General features: G+C 41.7%; 1 protein-coding gene across 3 annotated transcripts in view; it reads left to right on the forward strand.

Annotated features, from left to right (window-relative positions):
* Window positions 1-27,072, forward strand: part of ITPR2 (inositol 1,4,5-trisphosphate receptor type 2) — a 269,515-nt gene that overhangs the window by 232,133 nt on the left and 10,310 nt on the right. For all 3 annotated transcript variants that reach the window (XM_075113616.1, XM_075113625.1, XM_075113634.1), the window contains 6 exons: window positions 357-521; window positions 2,705-2,900; window positions 4,990-5,082; window positions 10,583-10,713; window positions 12,517-12,682; window positions 13,978-14,138. In XM_075113616.1, coding sequence (XP_074969717.1) covers window positions 357-521; window positions 2,705-2,900; window positions 4,990-5,082; window positions 10,583-10,713; window positions 12,517-12,682; window positions 13,978-14,138 — 912 coding nt within the window. The remainder of the gene's footprint in view (window positions 1-356; window positions 522-2,704; window positions 2,901-4,989; window positions 5,083-10,582; window positions 10,714-12,516; window positions 12,683-13,977; window positions 14,139-27,072) is intronic.

Raw genomic sequence — 27,072 nt, forward strand, 5'->3', positions numbered from 1 at the left:
ATGCCTAGCTGCTCTTACATAGTCTTGAGTCTAAACTCAAAATTGTTAGGAATTCACTCCCCGGTTGTTTTTTTAATGCCTTATGACATTAATCCCATCCTGCCTACTCGCTAATGTTATAGAAATAAATCACAATGTAATGAGGCACAGTGCAGTGTTAGTGGGTGATGTACTTCCACTTACTCTCATGGGCTTGTTCCCAGTGGACCTTGGGAGTTCAGTTTCTCTCATCTGACTCCAGCTACCTAGAAGTTGAGCATTTAGTCAAAGTAACCTATCTAGACTTTTTGCAGCAATGCAAACAAATACCAGGAGTTTTCTGATGGAATAAACCTAGCCTTTGTTTCCCCCCACAGCTTTGTAACAAAATAGTGTTTCTGGTGAGCTTTGTGGGGAACCGTGGAACTTTTACCCGTGGCTACAGAGCGGTCATCATGGACATGGCTTTTCTCTATCATGTAGCGTATGTCCTGGTCTGCATGCTGGGCCTCTGTGTGCATGAATTCTTCTATAGTTTCCTGGTAAGTATGTGCTTCTGTGGAGGGGAAAACTTTGCAAAAATAGAAAATACCGTTTACCCATGCAGCTGTCTTCAATTTCTTCCTGACAATTGAGCCAAATCATGTGTATTTTTAGCATACCGTTGTGTTGCTGCCCCTTAGGAGCTGCTGTTTTCTTTAGAACCTGTTTCTGTTAGGACATATTTTATCTGGGTTAGAATTGAAAGTTTGCTCATTTCCTTTCAGACAATCATCATACAGCCCACTCCTTGTTGCCGCCCTTCCCCAGCATACCTATATTCTGTGTATGTTGTTCCTGTATCTAGTGTCAGTCATAATCTCTTTGGGACAGCAGTTGCCCACTGGTGTGTGCATCATACTTATACCAAAAGATCCCATTCCTCAGTTCATCTTGCAGCCTTAATAAAAAAACCCATATATCTATGTATTACTTGGGAAGCAGGGACAGAATGCCTCTGGTGTAGCAGGAAGATTCATCACTTTAAATGTATCCCACTTTCATTTTCTTTTGTTGCCATTTCCCAGATGGAATGCCTTTTTATAATATGATACAGGTGCAATGAAAATGAATCATACAAAATTATGCTAAACTCAGCTAACTGCTCCCTTCATGCTGAATAGCAGTAAAAGGTGTTTTCACTGCTCTTGTTTTCTAATCCTTTTGCTTTATACTGGACCGTGTGAAACTTGTAGGGAGACTGACTAAATTGTGGTCATTTACACGGGTTCACTTTCCTGTTGTATTTTTCTCAGCTTCCTGAAGAGTGGTGAGCTCCCAGCATTTTAGAGAGTTGTGCTAAGCACATGAAAATTTTCAGGTGTTCAGTCCTTGCTCTGGTAGGGCTTCTGTTGGAGTCAGGCTTTCCAGATCTTCATATTAAAATGAGCTTCACAGTTTGGGCAGATTTCAAAGAACCCAAGATTTTGTGGCTGTACCTGCAGGACACTTTTCAAATGGACGTTACTCTCCTGATTAAAAAATGCACAGGAAATTACCTCTTATTCCTTCAATGAGTAGGGTGATCTCTACCTTAAAATACTTTCCAAGGTGCCAAGTAGTTTAAGAAACATTTTATATACCTACTTTTTTCAGTGACGGCTATTGACAAACATCCATGATTCATTGATGTTATAATTGTCCATATTCCAAGTTACTTCCAGGTGTTCGCTTTGTAGTGGAAATATTCTAAACCCTCATATTTTTTCCTCATTTTATGCATTGTCATGTACAGAATGAATGATAACTGTCTTTCCTCTTTCTTCCTTTATTATTGATCCTTTCACAAGGCTGTGGATTTCAGATCTTGTGAATTGTGACTAATACCTTCTTCTGTGGACCATTTTGATAAATCATAGTGTGTCACTTTATGTCTGTAATCTGTTTGTTTTGAAGTGGAAATACATACATTATAGATAAGGTCCAAAGCACTATAGAGCATCAATGGAATTGCAAGTGAAAAAAACCGCTATAGTTTCTTGAAAAGCTCTTAGCACGTTCAATTGCTATTTTAGGCCTTTGACATTTAAAGCGGTATTATCTTAATGTATACTTTTCTTTAAAGTTAAATACCAGGAAAGCATATAGTGCTGTGTAAAGAATAGAAGTTTCTAGTTTTATACAAACAGTGCAATGAATTTAACTTTGTCCTAAAAAGAGATGGCCGTGATCCTCATACATGTGAGTGACTTTTAAATGATACCATGAGCTCAAAGAAACAGTTTACAGACATGTAATTACTTGCATACATGAGTGCATTTTCGAGTTGCAACCCATGCATGTTTATCAGATGGGAAATAGCATGAAAAATTAATTTGTACATGTAGATCCATAGTATGAAGACACTGTTTCTTAATTTTAATCTAAGCTGGTTTTGGACATGGGGAAACAATGGATCTTGTTGGTAACAGTTACCCACATCTAGATCAGGGTCATATATAATATATACACAGTGGCTTTGGAATTTGCTATAATCTATCTTAAAATTTAAAGTTCTGTGCTAGATTTCCTCTTCCTATAAGAATGCCCAGCTGCCCCTGAAATCAATGTGAATTGTGTGCTTACGAAGCTGAGAATTTAGAACATGACTAGATGTATGTTTCAGTAGTTTAGATTGTTTTCCTATGTAGCATCTATATATTGCCTCATTTGTATTCATTTTTCCTCTACTGTCTGCTTTTCCCAGCTGTTTGATCTGGTCTACAGAGAAGAGACTTTGCTAAACGTGATAAAAAGTGTTACCCGGAATGGTCGTTCCATTATCCTCACTGCAGTGCTAGCACTCATCCTAGTTTATCTCTTCTCTATCATTGGGTTCCTCTTCTTGAAAGATGACTTTATCATGGAGGTTGACAGATTGAAAATCAGGACCCCTGTTGCAGGTATTGTTTTTGATAGTGAAATTTGCTTCCAACATATGCCTTTTCTGTCTGTCTAACCTAACTTTCCCCTAAGGAAATTTAATTTTTTTTATTTTTATATGGGGGAGCAGAACTAATTCTGTATACCTTAGGACTAAACTAAGTCTCTGGGTAAAATCTAATGTGTAGAGTTGTTTTAGCCTCGGTTTATTTGTGAAATGCTAAAATCTAACACACATACTTGATTTATTACATTTTCTTTTCTAACTCATGCTACTGTAAGAAAAAAGAAACCTACATTTCCTAAGCATTTGGAAGAGCAACTCAAAGTGGATTCTGTTCATTCTCTACCCGCCTTAAAAGCACCTTATAGTATTTTCTGTGTACTGCGTGAAGCATGTGATCTTAACACGTCCAGTAGATGTATTCATTTGATTACTTCTTAAGCTTCATCCAGCAGAAATTTATTACGGAATCCACACTCCTGCTGACAGGAGATTTCCTGGAGCATCTTTTAAATTTAGTGTGTATTTCATGAACATCAATGTTAGAGTATAATCCTGGCTTCACTAAAATAGTGGGGATGTTTTTAACGAGTTTTAGAAAGGCCGCGATTTCAACTTTCTGGAATGAGAGATTTTACTAGTGTGGATAGGGTGTTACAGACTTGCTTTGCTAGAGAAAAAAGCCAGGTCTGGTCTGTTGAGATCTTTGTATACGCTGTCAACCAGCCTGCTGGGAGCATGGGTAGAGAAGTAACTGCATATAAATACCTGAGAATAGCTTGTGACTAAATTCACAGAGGCTTGATTTTCCCAAATGCTGAGCTCTTCAGACCTGTACACGAGCACAGAAAAATTAGGGGGGTCCACTCCGGACTATGCGTGCTCAGTGTTTGTCAGTTCTTTCCTAACTTTGTTATTTCAGGACCTAAAGCACACAAACAAGGCAAAGTTCATTCAAGACTCATGGTCATGGTGTGCTCATGTAGCTGGTTTGATACCATATTAAAAAAAAAAAGAACCTGATGGATTTCTTTAACAAACCTTGCTTCTTCCCACTGATTGGCTCAAAAGGGCTAAGGTGGCTTATATGTGACTTACCATTCATTTTGGGGACAGAACTTACGATCTGAAGTTTCACTTTGAAAGATAATCATGGCCATCACAGAAGGACAGCTGCGAGGCTACACCCAGCACTGGTCGGGTCCAGTACAGTAGTTCCTGCGTGCTTGTGTTTTCTCTGTTCGGTTCTTGGCAGATTTTTGTGGCGTGGGTATATTCTTGCTGGCTTTATACATAGCCATTCCTGATCAAAAACTCATCAAGAAAATATGCTGACAATATACTGATGGAACATTATGCATCCCAAGACAAGTGCTTTAAATTTTTTCTTTATAAAGTAGCGTGAACAGAAAGTCAGAGTGGATGTTTTCTGTGTTACACAGATTGTCTTACACTGTTACTTTGGTTGTATGATTTTGCCTTCATTTTTTTTCTCCTTAAGCCTTTTTGTATATCTGACTTGAAATGCAGAGAAATGTTGAAGAAGCACAAGATAAAATTGGTTTGATAAAATCAAGCTGATGTACACATTTACCCACTTTGGGAATGTTAAATTAGTGTTTTACACAAACCTATACATATTTACAAATGAGTACCAAACTGTGTTATAATCCTTGAAAACTCTTAAATATTCTACGTTCAGGATAACTGAACATCAGCTTGGTGTCCTTCTTGTCAGCTTTTGTGAATAATTTATCTAATGGTTTTTAAACTGACATTATTCTCATATCTGACAGTTGTTTCTTGCTTTGAATATATTTTGTTCTAACTAGAAGTAGCAGCATTTGATGTAGATTCATTAATTTCAGGAGATGAAATGGGAATAGCTGTGCTTATACGGTAAATATAAAACTATGTTTTGTTCCTTGTGATTGCTTTGAGCTGTTGAGGCAGACTGTTTGAGGAAGAAGGAATTTGTGGTATAATTTGTTCTGCTTTTTCTTTTCAACTTTTCAAATCAGTAATTCACTTCTAGAAAATAATGATTTAAAACTTTGTATCAGTGCAGTATTTGTCTTTTTGTCTATATCCTGCTTTTTCTGCAGGTATTGGTGAAGTCCCCACTACAACCCTCACATCAATGGTGGGAGCCTGTGCGAAAGAGAACTGTTCCACAAGCATCCCAGTTATTAACCCAGGTTAGTACAAAAGTTCCCCCAAACTGCTGATCAGTTAGAACTGAGGGATTTGTGTATTATTATTGCAGAGACTTTTGCTAGTGTGAGAAGTGCTGATCATTGTTCTAAGTCAGAAGTACTCAACTCTCATAAGGCTTGGAGCTTGGTTGGCAGCTTGCCTTTAATGCGAGTGCTTCCCACACCTGATTTCCACTTGCATTGGCATTAATTTTGTTACCAAAAGAGCTTGCTGAATCGTAATGCTTTAACATACAGGTTGCTTCTTTCCAGCTGACTTTGCTGAGAGAAAAAGCTTGCTACTTACCTGCAGCATCCTCACCTGCACACACTGTGCAACTATTAGATCCATTTAGGGCCACATAAGTTGATTTTAATGGCGCAGCATGTATCACCAAGCTTTTGTATATACTTTTTACATGCTTCTAGGCCAAGGTTGTAGTGTAGCCAGAAGACCTAAGAGCCCAGATCCAGGACCAAGTTACTATGTCTTAATGAGTTACTGTGGCTCAGCTAAGCAGAGGCAGCAGTCCATCTGTGCATTCTTAGCTTGTGGCAAATGCAAGGAAATGCAGACTCTTGCAAGCCTTTCTTGTGGTAGCTAAGTTGTGTTGCTTCGTGCTTGTGGCAAGTGAAGGGTTTAATTGCTCTGATTCAGCAGATGAGTCCAGCTGGTTTTACTTTGATACCTGCATTATGAGTCTGATCTATATGTCAGAAGGACCCTGTCAACTTTAAATATGCTTAGTTAAAATAAAAGGTCTGACCAGTGTATACTGCTGGGACACTTACCAGATACCAGTTACCAGATACTGGGTGAGGAAAGAATTTTTCCTAGATAAGCTGACTGAGTGCTTTTCCCTCTTCTGTAGTTTGAGGCCACAGGGTCACTCAGGAGTTTTGCTGGCCAAATGCACTGCTAGACAGGGACCTGTGACAGTGGTGCTGCTCCTACTTTCTTCCTGTGGCACAGTCCAGTTGTGATGGTTGGTCTTTCGCTACAGATGTTAAGTTTGGTTCAGGGTGTTGTGGCCTTTGCAGTGTGGGTGTGTGCACAGTGGATGGTCTACAGGATTCAAATATTTACTGCCACAGTTGCCTGTGGTTGCTGGGGGCTGAAACTGCAGACGTAAGTGGTCGTTTTTTATCCTGTGTTCCAGTATAATGCTGTTTCACATGCTTTATTCTTCCACTACTAATTTTTGAGTTTTTAGGATCAAGGGTGTCAGGGAGAGGGCTATAAAAGTAAGCTTTTTCTCCCCAGCTGGTGTGTAAACAGGCCTCATAAACAACATGGGAAGCTGTCTGACTAGATAGGGAAAACGGTCTAAGGAGCTATTGGCAAAGCTGCTGCATTCAAAGAGTAATTGATCAGTCAGAAGAGATGCAGTGTGGCTTTTGCCAAGCTCTTAAATGACAGAATTCTCGCATTTCTTATTGTTTGGATACCATTTCTTTAGAATTAATAATGAAAAGGGGCTATACAAAACCTCTAAGTGCACTGTCACTTATTCTTGGAGAAGTTTATTAATCCAGTAATGTTAAAAAAAACCAACATCAGCAAGAACAGTTTTGCTCATCTTAGCCGGTGAATGACCTGACAAAAAGTGGTGCTCTGCCTTCAGTCTTCTCCTGGGACAAATCTATCTTCTGATAAGAGCACGAGCACGTTGGAATGCAAAGGCAGTTCAGCCTGAGGTTTGGTGGCACTCATGTTGTAGCAGCATGAAAAAGTCCACAGCTGTCTGTAAGAAACATAAAAAGTTCTCAATGGCATCTTAGGTCCAGAGTGAAGACAAAAATATGTTGCTTTTCAGATCAGGTCACCACTAATCATTTGTTCTGGTGAGACTCTGCTTCCACCTTGAATTTCACTGGTTGAACAGGTGCTCAGTCATTGCTCATGCTGGCGAGGGAGTTAACTTGGGAGCCATTCTGCTCTACTCAGAGAGTGTCCCCTGTCTATAGCCTGCTTCCTCCCTGCTGCCCTGAGCAGTCAGCATAAAAATATTTTGTCTCATCTCCCTGGGAGTCTCCCATCTTTCACTCCAAAGGCCTTTCCATATCATGGTGAAGTGCTTAATCACATAAAGGAACTTCACATCCTACAGTACGTGGCTCTTTGCACTCTGTAGCCCATCAAGACATATGCTAGAAAGGTGCACAGATACCTCTTTGTAAAAGCAGATGTTTTCAAAGGCTCATCCACTCCCAGGTCTGGTAACGCTCTGTGCAAGTTCAGCCAGATCCATGTGGACGGACACTCGTGTGTCTCCCCTGCCTGTGCTTGTGTTAGAGATCAGGCCCAGAAGCCAGGTAGCTGGGGGCCATCAGATGAGGATCATTGAAGTAAATCTTCCTATCATCCCACTTACTGCCCTGTGATTAACATTGTGGGGTGATCTTAGTGCTTAACCTACATTACAGAAGACAGCCTACCTAGTGCTCTCTAGCCACTAATGAGCAACAAACCAGGCTGGAACTGGTTGCAAATAAACCCTCCTGAACCTCAGCTAGTGTCAACATTGGGTCCTTAGCAACATTTCATAGAATCATTGAATCGTTAAGGTTGGAAAAGACCTCTAGGATCATCAAGTCCAACCGTCAACCCAACACTACCATGTCTCCTAAACCGTGCCCTGAAGTGCCGTGTCTACACATCTTTTAAATACCTCCAGGGATGGTGAATCCACCACCTCTCTGGGCAGCCTCTTCCAATGCCTGACCACTCTTTCAGTAAAAATATTTTTCCTAATATCCAATCTAAACCTCCCCTGACACAGTGTGAAGCCATTTCCTCTCATTCTATCATTAGTGACCTGGGAGAAGGGACCAACACCCACCTTGCTACAACCTCCCTTCAGGTAGTTGTAGGGAGCGATAAGGTCGCCCCTCAGCCTCGTCTTCTCCAGGCTAAACAACCCCAGTTCCCTCAACCTCTCCTTATAAGACCTGCTCTCCAGATCCTTCACCAGCTTCGTTGCCCTTCTCTGGACACACTCCAGCAACCCATGTCCTTCTTGTACTGAGGGGCGCAAAACTGCAAGGTGCAGCCTCACCAGTGCCAAGTACAGGGGCATGATCACTTCCCTTCTCCTGCTGGCCACACTTTTCCTGATGCAAGCCAGGATGCTGTTGGCCTTCTTAGCCACCTGGGCACACTGCTGGCTCATGTTCACCTGGCTGTTGACCAGCACCCCCAGGTCCTTCTCTGCTGCGCAGCTCTCCAGCCACTCCTCCCCAGGACTGTAGCGTTGCATGGGGTTGTGACCAGATGGGCGTAGTCTGTGTCAACGGGCTGAGTCTGGGTTATGAGTGCTGCTGAGCACTGGGGCAAACCAGCTGGGGCAGAATATGTGCCCGTAGGGTTATCCGGCTCCCAGACTGAAGGTAGGTCTTGTTGCTCCATGTCTGGGAACGGAAGTAAAGTAGACATGCAGATGTTTGTACTCTCCCCACAGCCTACATTACTGCACTGGACGTTTCTGCCAACTTCAGGCTGCCTGCTGTCTGATTTTCTGGCAAAGAGCAACCTGAGCTTGCTCTTCTGAGTGCAGTGTGGGGTTCTGATTCTCTGTGTTGAAAAATATGCCAGTCAGCTGATGAGTGCTATCTTGTGTCTGGGCTTGCCCTGAACTTGCATCTTGGTGGACATGAAGAGTTGTGAGTTAGGTTGTCTGCCAGATAACTCTCTCTGGTGTTGCAGCTTCCCATTCACAGCCCTGGTTTATCCTCACTGTTCACCAGAATCTGACTATCTACTGTTTCCAGCACCTGACCTTGGTCTTGTGAACAGTGAAAATCTTGTTCTGTAGTTACTTAAGTGTAACAGAACCCGTGGCTTTTATAAAGGCTTTTTATTTATCTTGTGCATGGTCATGTTCTCAAGCACAGATATTAGCTCAAAAAAAATTGATGGAGTAATGTTTGGACAAGGAAGTAAAGGCAGGGTACAAAAGCAGAGGAGATTAATTGATATGACTAAGATCACAGCACTAGTAAAAACTTTCCAGATGTGACAGAGAAAAAAGGTTTTATTGTTTCAGTCCTTTCAGTTTCAGTATTTAAGCATTTTTTTAAAAAATCTGAAGTTATTAGTGGTAGTAGTGTCTGTAATAGCGTTAAACTGTGTCCATAGAATCATAGATTGTCCTGAGTTGGGAGGGACCCATAAGGATCATCAAGTCAGGGAAATCTATGCTGATGTCTACTTTTGCTTTTCGTCTTACTTTTGCTTTTCTTCTTACTCAGAGTTCCTTAAATCAGGAGTTCTTTCTCGTTTAATCTGCTTGCGTAGCAAAAGCAGTGGTGGCAAAGGCAACAGATACCAGCTCCGTTCTGCAAATACCAATCATGATACTTACACCACAATTTGGGAACCCATGTTTTAAATCCAAATTGCTTGTCTGTAATGTGAGTGCTTTCAGTCAATTCAATTTATCAAAGTCTACTTCAGTGCCCCAGATGTGGTGGTTTGGGACTGTTAAATATGCTGTTTCAGTTAACAGCATATCACAGCAGGATGTTGTTATTTATTAAACTATGTTACAATAAGCACATGAAGCAAACCAAGTGAGAATCACTGCCTTCACCACTTAAGCAAATGAATCTCTAAGGAGAAAGGAAGGCAGGATAAATGGCGGTCCTGACCCTTCAGTACAAGCCAGCAGGACACAGGGAACAACTCAAGCAGGGCCCTTCAAAAGGAGGCTGTTGATGTAGCCGCAGCATGGGGGTGACTGCATGGTGGGAGGAATTCTGGCTGGGGTGGACGAAGTCCCACCGGGGACTGGTGTTCCAGCCCAGCTCCTCTTGCACGTTCAAGTAACTCCTGCACAATAGTACCCTCTGTGGCTTGGCCAAAACCACGGAGCAGCTCTGCAGCAGAGATAAGAAATAGAATCCAAGTTTTCAAGCTGAGGTCAGGGAGAGTCTTTTCATTTAATGTATATCAGACCTGTGCTTGGGCACGTGTGCTAGTGGAAAGATCATGGACAGATTTACTCATATAAAAGCCAGCCCCTCCTTAATGATTTGAAATGCTAACATGACTTGGCTTGTACATGAATAGGTAGAGGAATGATTTCACAGGAAGACAATCCCTTTACGAATGTGCTTCTAATTCTGTGTTTGTATTGCTTCTCCTGTATGTCAGCTGTGCTCTTAGGAGGCCCGCTGAAAAAGCAGTCATACTGAAAGCAGTGGGAGTTCTTGCCAGGAAAAGGGGTACTCCCATGAATAGAGATGGCAGCACAGAGTTACCTATGGGAGAACTGCTTGGGATTTTCTCTGCCTCTCTTCAGGCTGATTATGCCTGATGTGCCTAAGTATGTCACTAGCAGCGATGTGCAAATGGATAGGGATGATCAGTGAAATTCTAGCTGAAGAATATGAAAGGCAGATGTGTATTGCAGTTACTTTCTCTAATACAGAATTGTGGCTTTGTTTGATGAGTGATCGTTTGATGCTGTGGTTCCTAAAGCTGCTGCTTTCCTGTTTGCAGGTGAAGAGGAGGAGGATGATGGAATAGAGAGGACCTGTGACACCCTGCTCATGTGCATTGTGACTGTGTTAAACCAAGGCCTGCGAAATGGTGGTGGCGTGGGAGACGTGCTCAGAAAGCCTTCCAAAGATGTAAGTGTTTTGGCTGAGGAAATGCATTACTCCCTGTGCATCTCATGAATGCCAAAGTCAGTTTTTCGAGGTTATAGACAGTATCTGTATATAGTCTGCTCTAATGTCACACAGTTGATTTATCCATGTAATTTTTACACCCCAGATGGAATATTTAATGGGAAGAGCTAAGCTTGATGTGATGAGGATACTTCAAGAAGGGAACTCTTGAAGGGGTGGTAGTTTACCCCTTCTGGAAAACTGGACCGTATTGTAACCTTCCAAGCACTGCAAAGAAGCGTTGCTGGATTGGATCACTGTTCTATTACACTAGGAATTAAAAATGAAAACTTTTGAAAGGAATTGATTGATAAGTATATGTCAAGACTCTCCACTATAGTACATAAGCTGTATTTTTAGCTGAAATTCAGAATGGCATCTGCCCTGGAACAGGTCCTATTGTTTACTTGTACTCAGCTAGCATCGAAGTCAAAACAGACTTTCATATGTCATGGTATGTGTCCTCTTCCAGAAGTTTCTTCCAAAATACAGTTCATTTAAGGACTACTCATAATATTTGGGTGGTTTTATGCATTTTTGTTTAAGTTCGAAAAGAACATCATAAATAATGGCAATCTAGCAGTACTTTCCTTCATGACATACACCATAACACAAGGATTAAATTCACAAGTAGGGTCTCAGCAGCGCTTGCAAGAGTCCAGAGACAAATAGCTCAGACCTCGATGGAAGAGCTCCTTTTTGCTGGTAGTAGGAAGTCCTATCTCATAGAATGGGAGGTTCTACAGGAACCGTAGTCCATCCCCATGAAGTCTGTAAACACTTACAGACTTTGAAAATTACCCTTGCCACTTAGCAGTTATTTAATGCTAATTACATTAAAGCACTTCACAAAGGGTAGCACTATTATCTCAATGAATGTGTAGAAAACTGTGAAAATTAGTGACTTCCTATCACGGTGAAGAAAAGGACTTGGGTTTTACATTCCTCCTCCTTACACTGAGTGTTGTCTCCTGTTTACCACAGAAGAACTTTGCTATTGACTGGACTCAGTGGGAGTCCAGTCCAGCCTTTACAAGAAGGGAAGTAGTTATGGTGAAAAAAAAATAGTGTGATGAAATGGGGAATGCACTTCATGTGTGTATGCATGCATGTGTCTCTGTATGTGTGTGTGAATGTGCATGTTGTGTTCTCAAAGACACGAGCTTGGCCTGCCCACTGTGAGCCAGCTTACGCCCTTATGGCTGCATTAGCACAGTGCTAAAACCATTAGCATACCCTCCTTGGGCACAGAGTATAGTAGCCTGGCCTTAGCATCACACAAGCATGCTCCCCTGGTTTCCAGTTGTTTGGTGTGCAAACTTGGCATCAGTCTGTAGTATTCCACAAAGACATACTGTAAGCATACCCCTGTATGCCACAAGGCAGTATTAAGAAGAGCTATCATTGCTCTCAGTGGGTACTAGAAACTGCATCTCCCTGTTCCTGTACTGGCAAGGTAATTATCTTCAGTCAAGCACTACACTAATGCACCTACGCACCCGGTAGACCCAATGGTCTCTCCTTTGTGCTGTGTAAAACACGTAAAGGACAACAAGAGTCCCAAAGTGACAAGAGCACATGAAGCCAAATCCTCTCTGCTTAGTCACATAGGTAGTCCCTCTCTATTTCTGTGAGTAAGGCTAGCAGAATTTGGCATATGAAGAGAAAGATGCATAGCTTTGCTTGAGCTAATGTGAAAATGTTGTTTAATATTTCAGAGGTGTGCTATTTTTGTATCTTATTGCAACCTTATTATTGTTTCAGGAGCCCTTGTTTGCTGCGCGTGTTGTTTATGATCTTCTGTTTTACTTCATTGTCATAATTATTGTTCTAAACCTAATCTTTGGAGTCATCATTGATACATTTGCTGATCTCAGGAGTGAAAAGCAGAAGAAGGAAGAAATACTAAAGACAACCTGTTTCATCTGTGGTAGGTGTTACTGAGCTATTGAGACATTTGATGGGGAGCAGAGTAAAATGAACTACTTGATAAATAAAGCCTAACCTAAGGGATGGTTATCTTCTACAAAGAGAAGTCTTTAAAAATGTGTCAGAGTTTGGTTCCAAATTTATTCCCTCTCTGTAGGAAAAAGATCTGGTTTAGGAGTCAAAAGCTAGCTTTGCTAAGAGGTGGCTTCACAGCCTCTATCCAGGATCTGAGGGAGAGGAGCCATGTCTCACACTCGCATCATCACCACTAATGGAGATGGTGCAGCTGCTGACTTTATTTCACAAAGCGTGATGCAGATGAAAGTACAGCTTGCTATTTCACAGGACAGTGCATTCCAGAAGGATAACAACGGCAAAATCTGCCTGTTTCAGAAGGTGATACGAAACAGGGAACAAAAGAATTAAACTAAAATCATCGCCACAAAACCCACGGATAAATCATGGTTATTTTGAGGTGCACTCACAAAGAGGGGCAGACCTTCACTCCCCTGAGGGACTTTAGAAATACCTTCTATTACCTTCTACCTACAAGAATACCTTCTTGTAGGCTAGGTGGTGTTTCCACGGTTGTACTGACAGGGATGAAGGTTGTGCTGAGCACAACTGCTCTAGTGTCTGTGGAAGGCTCCACAAGAGATCCAGGGAGGAAAGCTGAAACACTGAGGCAAACATCTGTGAATCCTGTCCTTCCTCACTGTGGTATTCTTCTTCGGAGATTTGACCTGTTACATGAAAAAAAAAATTCTTATGACTACGGCTCTGTAAAGTCTGTGTGACTACAAAGCTGCAGACTCACCCTCGCTGCTAGGTTTAAACGCACAAACAATCCCACCGCAGCTTAAGTGGGACTATTCACAGGCTTGATGCTAAATGTGTGCATAAATCTTTGCAAGATCAGGACCTAGATTGCATGCTGTGTGCTTACCAGTATACATTTAGAAAGAATCAGAGCCAACCCTTGTAAAGTGCTTTATAGCCCTCAGCATAGAAGGCACTGTAAAACTGTAACATATTTATTGTATTGTTATTGTTATTAAGAGGAAATATCACAAAAAAGAATAAATGCTGCGCTGAAAGAATTCTGTCAGGAATGCCTTCTGGCCTGGTATTTCTTGCCTGGCAGTTACTGTATGCGGTTATAGCTTTTAAATTAAGATCCTTCAAATTTATGATCCTTTAAATTAAGTTAGGTTCCTTTCTCTAACATATTTAACAGATTTGGATATTTTTATGTTGAAGTTTATTTTTTTGCATTATGTTCATGGCTTTTTGCAGGACTGGAGAGAGACAAATTTGATAACAAGACCGTTTCATTTGAGGAGCATATAAAGTCAGAACACAACATGTGGCACTATTTGTACTTTATAGTTCTTGTCAAAGTTAAAGATCCAACTGAATACACTGGCCCGGAGAGCTACGTGGCGCAAATGATTGTGGTGAGTCAATTTGGGCACATGCTTTATGCAAGTGAGAAATGCTCCTTGCAGCTAGAGCAGAGAATATCTTTCTTTTTTCCCTCTCTCTGGACAATAGGAGGCATCGATCTGTATTTTTAAAGATCTTTTCACTTGTCTTAGTCTGCAACAAAGCCCAGTCTTAAACATAATGAAAAGGATGAAGGCACAGGCCACAGCCTCCAGTTTGGCATTCGTGCTCTCATGCTCCGTGGGTTCTGCTGCCTCATTAGCCAAACCAGGGGCAGAGGAGCATGCATCATAACATCTGCTGCTGCTCCGGCTTTGTCCAGTATCTCTGGGCTGCTGTCCAGAAAAATAATGTCTCCTGCTGAACACTGAAATGCAGGGTCAGTGTTGAGGGCTAGTGCTTTTCTCCTATGACTGCTCTGAACAAGCTATTGAATAGACCAAGAAGAGCTGCTGCAGGGATTTGAAGAGCTACAGAAACTGCCTCGTGAAGCAGTGAGATTGACTTGGATTCAGAGAGAGGAATTTGATGACACTGGGGCAGAGAGATGTTTGATTACATTTCATTTCGAGCCTGCTACCAAAGGGGGATTATTCTGGTGAGAGAGAGGGATGGCTTATCAAGACTGCCTGGCTTGGACCTTAATTTCTGAGGAATTCTTCGTACCTGTTGGGATATTCTGGTGCAGCATTTTCTTCCCATGGACTTCCTGGCAGGTATTGCACTGCTCAGGGCCTGTGCCAGGGTCTGTGGTTGCAGAGCTGGCATATGTCTGAATCCCAGAGGAGGGTGTAACCAAGCACGTATCAGGCTTCGCTGTTTATGCACTTCTGAAGCCATATTTCTTATTGAGAGTATCTGCTCCGTTATCCTTCATCGAGCCTTTGATTATACATACTACCCAACATCACTAGTGAAGTGCTGGGTGCCCTTTTAGTCTTCAGTTTAGCCAAGAGGAAGATTCTTCTCCTTTAACTTCAGCTGCCTTCAAGTCAGGCACCTGGTTTAAATCGATCCCAGCTCCCTGCCCTGTCAGTGCAGAAAGCTGGGTTATTTATCCTGCCTTAAGACAGGTGTCTAGGATAGCTGAAGTGACTCACCCTGGCATTGCTTTTCTCACTCCATTGGGAGCATAAATGATTAGTTTAGACAAGATGCCTAACTGGGAGCTGGCCAAAGTTAGAGGAGACAACTCCTACCCACTGTGCAGGCCTACGCAGAGCTTACCTTGGAGAACTTGCATTAGTGGAACAGCTCGGGTTTAGACAGGAGTGCATGCCTGAATGATGCAATGAAATGGAGCTTTTGTAAATTCTATTACCACTATGTGGGAAGGTGGTGTGGCAAGTGATGGGAATTCAGTGCTCAGGTACAGGGGAGCAGCCTATGTCCATAGAAATTTTGAACCGTCAATCTCATTGCACAGCTCAGGGCGTTTTTACTGTTAGGCAGTAATGGATCTACACTTCTGCACTATGACGGCAAGAGAGAAAAACTAAAACAAATGCTTGTATCACCTGTTCCATTACAAGAAATTATTCATAGCAGCAAGTCGTCCTCTTACACGTGAAAATATTTCATCTTATCTCAGAAACACACTTTAATTCGTGGAATCAATAATGTCTCCAGACTCTAGCTTGTCTCATATGTCTATTCCTTCTCTACTCCTCTTCTCCCTGCAATGGTATGCAATTGTATGATTTTAAAATTTGCAAGTATGTTTGTTAAGTATTAATGTTTCATTCCAAGGGATACATTAATATTCATAGCAAGTCTATTCATCCTGTGGCAGCAGTGGTTTGACTTTTCTGATGTAATTCACTAATGTTTTTTACATTTGCATTAATGGTGGGAACTCCTGTTCGAATATCTAAAATATTAACAGAAGAGCACCAAAACACATGTGACCTCAAGCACTGAACTGATTTCTCAAAGCCCGTGTTCCTCTGTGGCAGAATGCCGGTTGTTTAAGTGGTTAGTAGTAATCCAGGTTTCGGCATTTTTAAACTCTCTGAAAGAAGGCTTGTTTTCCGTGGGTATATAGAAAGTTAATGGTTGTTCTGGGTGATGGGAGAGGTACATATGGACCTAGAAGTGGAAAGCTTACATGGAATGGCGGAGTGGGGAAAAAAAAGAGAAACAAATGTTTGAACAAACTACAAGTGGCTGGTGTGGGATTCGCAATCGTATCTTTGTGTAGTTTAAATTCTCCAGTACAAAATCTAGGGAAGGTGCGCTGCAGGGATACTGGTGCTGTATGGCAGAAGCAATTGGAACTGCTTAAGTGAACAAAAAAGGACTCTTTCTCTTGGAGCCAGAGATTACTTGTATACCACATAGTACAAGGAATATTAAGAAATGAAAGAAAATAATCTGACTGGAAGAGTGAGTATTCTGGAAGTATGGTATTCAACTGGAAGAAGAGATTTAGAGATACAGCTTTGCTTATGACCAAAAGAAGAGTTAAAAGGAAAACACTCAGAGGTAGTTTTACAGCTGTTGGCCGTATGAGCTGATGTGGCATATGTGTTTGCTGTGTTTGAAACACAGCATGATAGTAATGAATGTAGCATGTGAGACATACTACATTCCATGCAGAAATTAAGCCTGAGGTATGGTTTTTGTCCTGTAGATAGAGAAGCTGATTCAGACTTTGTAATGGGCTGAAAGCTGAGTGATCTTTCTAGGGTGGCTGGAAGAACAGGGCAGTCTCACGACCTCTTTGAAGCGGACAAGGTGGAATTAGATTTTATATTTCAGGTGATACAGAATATGGCTGAAAAAACTCCATGAATCATACTCCTGAAAAAACTCTCTTAGCACTACTAGTCTTTATTATGATTGGGTATGCCCTTTATGGATGCTTCTGTAGCTTTAATGGATCAAACCCAAATTCTGTGTTTTCACAGCCAGATTATTTAGGGAGAATTTCATCCAAATCCAGTCTTCAGGGCTCAGATCCATCCTTAAATATACGTAGGTCAAAATTTTAGAGTATGCTACAGTAACTTCTTTAATAGAAAGTAGAGTTTAGCTCCAAGTATCATCTTCACTGCCTCTACAACTGTAGTTAGAAACCAACTATTATTTGTATTTGTCCACTACTGTCTCGCAAGATATTGCAAAAAGCAGCATTGGAGCTCTTATCAGTATTAACAAAGCACCAGGGAAAAGGTCTACAGTTTCTGATAGTCTCTTTTCTCCATTGCCTAAACCCAGCACGATCCAAATCATGACTGTTTGTATTATGACTCCCAGTCTTTTTTATGTGTCATTTGTCCACCAATCAGTGAAGCATCTGGTTTGAAGGTTTGCTGATAGCACGACTGAAAAAAAAAACAGCAATACTGTGGTTTTCTTGTTTTGCAATATTATTTGAAAGGCTGGATGCCAAAAGGGATGGGAATTGTTTACACATCTAACTTCACTTTCCCAGTGAAAAGAGGGGGAAAGAAATTGTAGGTGGTGTCACACACACCCCTCACTCAAAGGCAATGTTTTTGCAGGTTTCCAAGTTCACTTGTATTTCTGTTGCAGGGTGGGTTTCAAGGCATTGCTATTGTCTTGCAAGTCTCTGGCCTCAAGAGACCTTGGGGCAGAGGACTTCTTTTGCTTTCTTCCTCTGGACTGTGGACGTTGGCTGCAAACTCCTAATGTTTGATTTTCCCAGCAGCTCTGTATTTGCTTCAGTGCTTAGCATACCACTCTGAGCAGTGACAGAAGTAATCAGTAGCTATCCTGCTTTCATAAAGCAAGGTATTTTTTTTTCTTTTTATTTTTCCTTTTTAGAAAAAAGCATCAAGCGTAAAATGTATTGTAAAATAACACACAGTTCATACACCTCTAGGTTTTCAGACAGTTACTTTATGGAGATGTTGGTGGGAATAAAGCACTTCAGATCTTCCAGTGATGCCCATTCTTCTTGCACACTATCTTATATCAGTTATCGGGTGAAATATTAATGAATATTAAATCAGGGCAGTAGGTTTTATTACTTGTTTGTTATCCAGGCCTCTATTATGAAGTCAGACAGGTATTATACAATATCCAAAAAGACAGAAACTTTAAAAAGCTGGCTACATGCCTTGCATTTGCACTGAGAAGCTGCATGAATGATTCCCCTATTGAATTTTAATTCCTGCGGAAAAAAAAGTCTTATCTGACCCATTTGACCAGAAATACCATCCCTAGCAAACCCAGAGAGATGCACATAACTTGTAATACATCGATACAGCAATCTGTGAATGTTCCTTGTGTCCATTTGTCAGAGGAGACAGTTTAATGTGATAATGGGTATGGTGAAGGTTAACATCCAAATTTTTAGACTTCTCTTTTCAGAGGTGCAATTTGTACATGCAGATTTCACCTAAGCTTTGGTAGCTGCAAATAGATAAATGGTGGCAAAAAATGTAGATTATTAGTTACTGAGGTTTTTTGCAGCAAAACAGAGACAAATGAATTAGCCTATGATTTGTGCCTCCATTCATTTGCAAAAATAAAAGGCTATTGGCATAGTAATTAAATTAATTATTTTGCCCATTGGAAGAATGAAAGACTTCAACAAACGAAGCTCTAAAAGTTTTGTTCTCGCATGCCCTGTCCACAGTTCTTAGCAAGTTTCATAATGGATTTTAACAGCATTAGTGGTACCTGTCATAACTACATAATTACAGCACCTAATTATATTATTACTTATTTACTCTAATTATGTAATTGGATGTAATTGGTGCAATTACATAACTCCTCAATCAGCTGAAAACTGCTCTAAAACCAGCCTACATTCATCAGAGTAAAGGATGCTGCCATGTGTTAGACTATCTCCCTAAAGCAAGGCGATCTTTGGTGGGAAATTAAAGCTTCTGTTCTCCTGCCGTTGCAGTCATTGGGACCATGAGCCTTTTATACCATGATAGTATCTTAAAAGTATTCCTTTACATCTTTCATCTGTAAATGCATCCCTCCTGCAAGGCAAATTCCTAATCTTAAGCATCTCTTCAGGATCCTCAGGATCCTAACACCTCCACTGAAATCAAAAGCAAAATTCCCGTCAACATTTTAAGTATGAAGAAGAAGAGACAGTTTGAACAACACCAGCCTGAAACTCTGAACAGTGATTTTTCTTATTCAGTTCACTTAAAAGCACTTTTGTGTCACAGCAATGACCTGTCATTGGTAATGTGACAAAATATTTTAACTACTTCATTTAAATATTTTGAAAGTGTCAGCTTTTTCCATTATTTTTTGTTTTAAATTATTAAATAAAGGAAGTATTTACCAAATATTATGGTCATTTCCATGTTGTGAGGTAAAATGCATTTCCCATTTTGAAAAATTCTAGTTGTTTGGTTTGGGGTTTTTTTTTTTTAAATACCAAAGCTTGAAAATTGATCTGAATTTAGTGCGCCATTGAGCTGGTGGTGTTGTCTCTTTTCTTCCTACCTCCAGCCTCATGTTTTTGCCTTCTTTTTCTATTAGATGCCCAGAAGTGGGCATTAAATTCAGAAGCAGCGCTGGGAATCACGCCAAATGAGCCACTGAGAAGCCTCACAATAGTTGTCATTCTGCCCATGCTGTGTGCTGGGCAGCGCGAGCCTTGCCCCTTCGGCATCCTTCTCTCTCCTGCCTCGCTGCCCTGCATTTTGCCGTGCTCCCAACCTTGGGAGCGGAGGTGTGATGTGAGCCGTGCAGCATGTAGCTGCTCCCCAGGTTCAGGTCTCAGCACTAATGGTGCAAGGTCCTGGCCAGAGTCGCTCCAGGTGGCTGTGACCCCCGCTGCGTAGCAGCAGGGACAGGACAAGCTCCCTCCTGGAGCCGGAGTTGCTTGCGTGTAGTCCCTGGTACACCACTGTGTGGCCCGCAAAGGAATTATTTTCATTTTGGCCAGCCTCAGCAGAAGTAGCTGACTGTCAAAACAGCAAAAGCGTGAGCCAAGCAGAGCCTGCAGAGCCCAACAGCTGCAGGTCGAGAGCCTGGCTGCCTGTCCTTTCACTCCTTGGGGCAGTGAGAAGTTGTCCCAGGGTTAGTTAGTGAACGTAAATCCAAATGCTGATGCCAAATGCACCCACAGCCTCATGTCCAATGTATTCAGTGGCCATCCCCAAGAAAACCATGGGAGAACCCTGGCTTTAGAGGAGGCAGGTCCAAAGGAAATACAGGCAGGCGAGGTGAAGGCAGTGAAAAGTGCCATAAGGAAAGGGGAAGAGCATGCTGACAGCAGGCAGGCGAGGAGGAGCAGGGTTTGTAGAACAAGCTGTTCTTTACTGCTGTCGATTTTTGTCAAAGAGCGTAATAAAATAATATGTACTAAGAGGGCTGTTGACCTCGGCTCTTAAAATATAACTTCTTTGGAGAAGAAAAAAAGTTCTAACTTCCAGGATTTTTCTATTCTGTTATCTGCCATCTTTTTGAATTTTGGAGGCAAAAGTTTTCCCTGCTAATTTTTATCTCTAGTCTATAGATAATCCTTATTAATCCGAGGATTGCTAAACACGGTACAGGTAGAGAGAATGACCTAAACCAGAGAAATGTCTCTCCAAAGTATCATGAATACTGCAGAAGGGACACTTCGGTTGTCAGGAGACACTCCGGGTGTTTTTCACATGCGCTCGGGTGATTCATCCTAGACAATTAAAGAAGTTTCCTCCCCCAGATGTCCACCATACCCTTCTGTTGCAATTAACCACAACAATAGCAGAGGGGGGAGGACAAGCAATGTGTTTGTTCGCTCTTGAGCTTCTGCAGTTCGCAGCCCGGAGTACTAATGTGAAAATTTATGGCCATGGAAGTCACGCCAGTCTGAACTGCACAGGTTGAGGAGAGGACATGCTACTGATTCTGCTGCTTCTTTATCAGCAGGGAGAAAGGGCACACAGCTGATAGGGGCGACCCCTATCAACTGCTACAGCTAAATCTGCCCGGGATGGTGAGCTGCAGTTCTTACACTGGCTCACTATAAATAAACTGTATTTTTAAGGCTCCTTCATTATCATAAATTCTAGTTCAACATGAAGTTCCTGATCTGACAACTCACAGACTTGAAAATGCTTCCAGGACTTGTGCACACAAATGCTCTGTTGGAGTGGGGCATGGAGTTTGTAACTTTTGGGAAGCTAATAATGCTCCCATTGTTAAGACTGATTTATTTTACTTTCTAAAACTGGCCTTCTTCCAAAAACTAGCAGATGTTATCAAAGCAAAACTTGCAAGGATGAGATGTATGTACATATCATTAAGCTATGCAACTTTTTCTTAATTACTTTTAAAAGACTGATATGATGCATGTCACATTATGAGTAATTACTTACCATGGCAGTAATACCAAGAGCACAAAAGCCGGCTGCTAAATAAGATCTGAGGTCTCTCTGACAGGCTAATTTCCTAGGAAATACAATGTCGGTTTTGTCTGCAGTTGGGTTTTCATAAAATAAGCAATTAAAGAAATATGCCTAAATAGATGATTTACTGCTTCCATTTTCTGTTGTGCTCAAAATAGAAGAGTGAGCAAGAATACAGCTCTCTACATCCTTCTGCATGCACGCAGGCCCTGTGGGGAGTTCAGGGTTTCAGTTTAGGTGTACCAGGTCGCAGAGAAAGTCCTCTTGAGGCAGCCTCAAATTCACAGATCGCAGAGCTATCAAGTGGTGATATAAAAATCACTGAAATAGAGCTAGAATTGTGCTTCACACAGGTTCAACTACTGCTTGGGTATATGAGGGGAGAAGGACCTCCCCTCATATACCCAAGTGTTATCCAGTTTTACATTTACAGAATATATTGAGGCATTGTTGATTTTCCTGCTGCTAGGTATTGAATTATTTTTCTATTGTTGCTTTTCCTGTTGTTCAGAAATAACGTTCATTTCTGTAGGTAGTGCATTGCTATTTTTGCTTCTCTGTATAATTTTGCCTCTACATTATTATCTTATAGAAGTGCTGAACACCTCCCTCTCCACTTCATAAAATAAGCAATTACAGTACCATGCCTAATTAGCTGATTTCCTGCTCATTTGTGTGTTGCTCAAAGCATGAAAAGTTAGCATCACGTGAGGACTTTGCATCTTTGCACAAAGCTCCTATTCTGCAAAAGAACTGAGCATCTTCTTTTCTGCTTCAAGGGCTCTGCATCTACCAGAAATGGGCTCTTTGGTCTGCCATAAATAATTTAGGTGGCCTGCTTGGCTAGGTGATGTGTGAAGTATGGGTAAATAAAGGGAAAGGTGGGCCTCATTTCGTACCTCATTGTAAAAGCTTGAGGTTTTAGTGGCTTTAAGTTTATATACATTCTTTCCAGACAGGCAAAATTAATTATCCTGTTGCTGCTTGAATGGGAAACCGTGGATCTGATCCTGCCTCCTTAGAAACGATGCCATTAGCTGGAGCGAGAGAAAGATTGCTATCAACAGCAGGTACTGCAGCACAGGCAGATTTGCTGCATGTAGTGAGGGTACGCTGATAACCTTCATCCCCCTAGCTGACTAGGTGAGAGAATGGCCATGCCATTGCGTGGTGCCCTTGTCCCCGCTGCCTCCATGCTCAGCCCCTCATGCTCTTGTTAACTCTTAAAGGGACAGGTCCCAGCACCCTGTTCACAAACCTTTTTTCCTCTTTCCTTTGAAATCACTTCTGAATAAAAAGCTGTAAAGTAATTGCAAGTTACAGAATGGAGCCTAAAGCTCCCCAAAAGTATATTCATTGAGATCTGGGGGGTTTCCCCCCAAGGTCTGGAATCAGTGGTTTGATACTACCCAGCACTAGTCTTCCTGGACCCTCTGGTATTGTGGCTCAGTTGTAAGCTTAGCTTGATTTCCTCTGTGTTTGAAAGATTTGGCCACCTGTCTGTTGACCAGTATTTAGGCTTCAAAGACTGAGTTTGCTGTAAAGATGGGTTCTGCCTTGATAATACAGTGTAGGCACAGCCTCCTTGTCCTCCTTCCAACTTCAATTCATTCAAGTTGCAAATTAAAATAAATGAGCTGAGTTGGATTCCTGTTTGTTTGTTTGCTGCTGGCCTTAAAAACTCGAGAAGGGGTCTGGACATGAGGCTGTGTTCCTTGAAACTTGCACATCCCCACGAACATGGAGTGGAGGTGTTCCAGCTGGAGCGCCCTCAAGCCGAGCAGTGCTGCTGGCAGGATACGGGCTGCGGTTCCCTGCTGGAATCCACTCCCGCCTTGACCTGCCAGAGACTAGAGCTGTTAACTTTCCAGGCAGCTTGCAAAAGTCATCTTTTATCCCTTTGTTAAAGAAGCATATGGCCTGGGATGGATCTGTGTGTGGGCAGACCTTTATTCTATGATTTCAAATGATGGAAAGGCTCTCCAAGGCACTGGATAGGCACCTACTGTTGCGCTTAAAATCCTGGCAATAACAGAGCCTCGATTCTCCGGGGGCTGGCTGTGTATGGCTTTGCCTAATGAAAACTGGACCTTAACTGGGGTCACAGGTAGTGATAAGAAGTTCAGCCCCAAAGGAACAATGTGATGAGCAGATCCCAAGGCTTGTAAACTGAATTCATTTGATTTTGCACTATGGGAGAAGTAACAAACACAAAACACTTCAATGCTGTTTGAGAATATTATTGCAACATTTGAAAACAATTATTGTTCTTTGTATTACATTGGTATTAAGCTTCTGGCTTCTTGAATGGGAGAGAGACTCCAAAATTGTCCACAGCCAAGGCAGATAACTGCAGATGCTGAGGAAAGGAAGGACTATGGTTTGCCGAAAGACATGTGGGCAATTAGTAAAAGAACAGGGAGATGAGTTTGAGGTTGTTGCCTTACCAGGAACACCATTTAAAAGTAAATGAGTATAACTTTGGTTGGGCTCAAAACATACTGGTGAGATTCTGCAAGAAGTAAAATAGGGAAAGGTTACAAAAAATGTTGTTCTGCTTCTGACTTCTCACAGTTCAGAGGCAGCAGTATCTGGGGGAGTTGGGTGCAACATTAGTGTGAGCTTGTTGAACAAGGCATTATAGATACTATGAAGTGACTTGTTTTCTGTATCTGTCATGGGAAGAAAAATCCCCTGGCCCATACTGCTCTGCATGGATAAGTTTCTGAATTTGTATAACTTTGGTCTCATCATGCCATTTATCTTTTGGGATCCGCTTTATGAGATTTGTGTCAGGTTTTTCTATTTGGTTGCAAGGCTAGTTCACGGAATCTTCTCTCTTTTTAGTGTGGTGGATGTGTGTATGATAAAAAGCTAAGATTGCATCATCTTTAATAAAAGGGAAGATATATAGCCTAAAGAAATCAGATTAGTTGTAGAGAAAGAAATCAATCAGGTTGGCAAATTGTATCTGTGGGACAAAGTGCAAAATGTTTGTTTCATACAGTATTTATTGAACAAATTTGTTGAGAAGATGGTTAAAAATGCTCTACAGGAAAAAAAGCGGGAACCATTTTGTTCAATTTAAATGACATTGATGTATTTTTTACATCATGAAATCTTGCAATATTACCAACAACAATCCCTGATAAAGTACTTTACACAATTGCCTCACAGGGCATTTTGAGATAAAAGTATATATCGGAGATTGTAAATTAGCTGCATCCAATTTATGTATAATGGAACCCACTACAGCCATCCTACAAAATTCAATAGATCAGGAATCACATTACACTTCTGTGAGTTTGGGGTAGCAGGAGCTTTAAAGAGTCTCCAAAACAAGCAGGCAACTTTAAATCATATTTAATGAACCCTGTGTATTTTATACACATGTGATTAAAACATTTTGTCTCTGTTTCTCCTTTTGCTGGGTGCTGCTGAAGGAAAATTTTAACTCCAGGTTTGTGAAACTGATCATCATCTTGTTCTCAAGAGAAAATGCATTTTAATTGAACAGAGCAAACCGTATTTAAATGCTGGGCTGAAAAAACAAAGGAAAAGCAGATCTGTACCAAGGATCCATTTCAATATTTTCCTAGCAATGCGAGCAAGAGCACAAAATGAAAATGTAGTATAGGCAGATAAAGGTTCACAAAGTACCATGGTGGTTTTTTCTTTTATTGATCTATGCTTGCAGCCTCTGAAAACAGTGCACAGGAGACACGAACCTGAACAAATAGACATTTCACCTTGAGGGCCCGGTTTTGCTGGTTTCCACCTAATTCCCAATGGGAATAAAAGTGCTTCTGTGCATCCCAGTAGGCAGGTGGCACCTTGTGGGATCTGTCTGTCACCTAGCCACAGCCAGACCTGCCAAGGGGCCTCTCCCTGGCCATCGTGTCTGCGCAGGGAAGGCGTTGTGCTCGCCGTGCAGAGGAATGTACAAAACCCATGGGCAAGCATTTGAGCAGAGCAAGCAATCTGAGAGCAGGTTGATAAGTGTTCAGGCCTGTAAGGCTGAAAGGTGCCATTGCTTGGTGGTGTTTTGTCAAGGGACGCTTCAAAGAGAAACCTAGATCTTTTTCCTCTCCTCTGGCTGATACTCGAGTATGTGCATTCATGCACATACGTGGCATATGCATGATCACATTGTTGCTTAAAAAAACTATTCTGATTAGGCCATTGGTGATAGGTAATAATTCTTATTAATTTTAAAAGAAAATGTTGTTCTTTAAATTGTCTTTTCATACCACACCATGTGCAAAATACATCAGAGTCAAAATGGGCCCAAAGCAGGAACTTTCAGATCAGGATTCAAAATGCCTCGACTCTGGCAGTATCCTAAACCAGAACAATCGTGCTGCAATCAGCGAAGCTCTGCCTGTGTAAAGCTGAGAACAAGGTCAAGTCCTGAGCCTCTGAAAAATGAGTCTCCAGCTGAGTCTTTGTATTTCCCAAAGATTCTGTTACACCAAATTGAAGCTAAAGCTAGGAAATGGACAGTACTTGCAAAAAAACCAAGGTGACAGGACCAGAGAATTAAAGCTAAATGTGAAAAAAAAAAAAAACCACATAAATTTCAACAAATATGCACCTGGATCCTGTGCTACAACAGATATGAAGTGGAGGTCATGGTCTGGAGTTTAACCATGAAGTTAGACCCTGATCCACTGGATCAGACCAGCACTTACATTGACAAAAATGGGTAAAAATTTGTGGTGCCCTTACCAGCTGAATGGCAAGCATGTCTCTAAGGAGCAGACAACATCTCTTGTCCCCACCAGTGGCGTGATGCTGCAGGGTATGTTTACATTGCAGTGGGATTAACGCCGTTGGCTTTTGTCTGGAGCTCAGTATCTGGAGTGCGCCTGCTAGCGTGTTTTGCAAAAGAAAATCAATATTAAAAGAAGAACAGGAGAAGAGGGGCTTCAGTGTGCTAGTGCAGGCAGTTTGATAGGAATGGCAAGGGCCTGGAGAAGCATCGTCATTCTGCTCACTTTAAATGCAGTCAATGGGAAGCAGAAATGCCGTTACCATTCAGCTAGGCATGAGCCAGCCTGGCAAACGAATGGTGCACTTGCTGAAACAATGTCAGGGGCAGTGAGGGAAAAAGAGGGAGAAAGAAGTTAGAGCTGCGGGCATTTTGGTGGCAGTGGTGGGGCTGCATGAGCAGCTCAGCCCCTCTCCTGCGACAGGAGCCCTAAATGCTGTGGCACTAAGAGGGGCTGCTCTTGGCACTGGGGGAGCCAAGCCTGCGGGATTCAATAGCAGCACCGCAATGTGCTGCGAAGGAGGAGACGGAGAACTGCCAGGTGCCTCTGCACAGAGGCTGCCATTGCGTTTCGCTGTGCTTCCCCCACCAAGACAGCTGGAACTAAACCAGAGCCTCCCATGCTGCCATTAAAAGGTTCTTTTTTTAAGGACATGTGCACTTAATGTCAGAATATTGAAACCATACCCACGTGAATAAAGTTACTAAGCCAGTGATTCATTGCTGTTTCAAATCTCTATCTAGCCACAGTAAATTTCTGCTCAGTAGTGACAGTCTGTGTCCACATGCAGGCTATGATTTACAGTTCTGCATTTTGTATCAACAACATCTGTTTAACAA

The sequence above is a fragment of the Phalacrocorax aristotelis genome, chromosome 1 (assembly GCF_949628215.1).
Source record: "Phalacrocorax aristotelis chromosome 1, bGulAri2.1, whole genome shotgun sequence".
Lineage (NCBI taxonomy): Eukaryota > Metazoa > Chordata > Aves > Suliformes > Phalacrocoracidae > Phalacrocorax > Phalacrocorax aristotelis.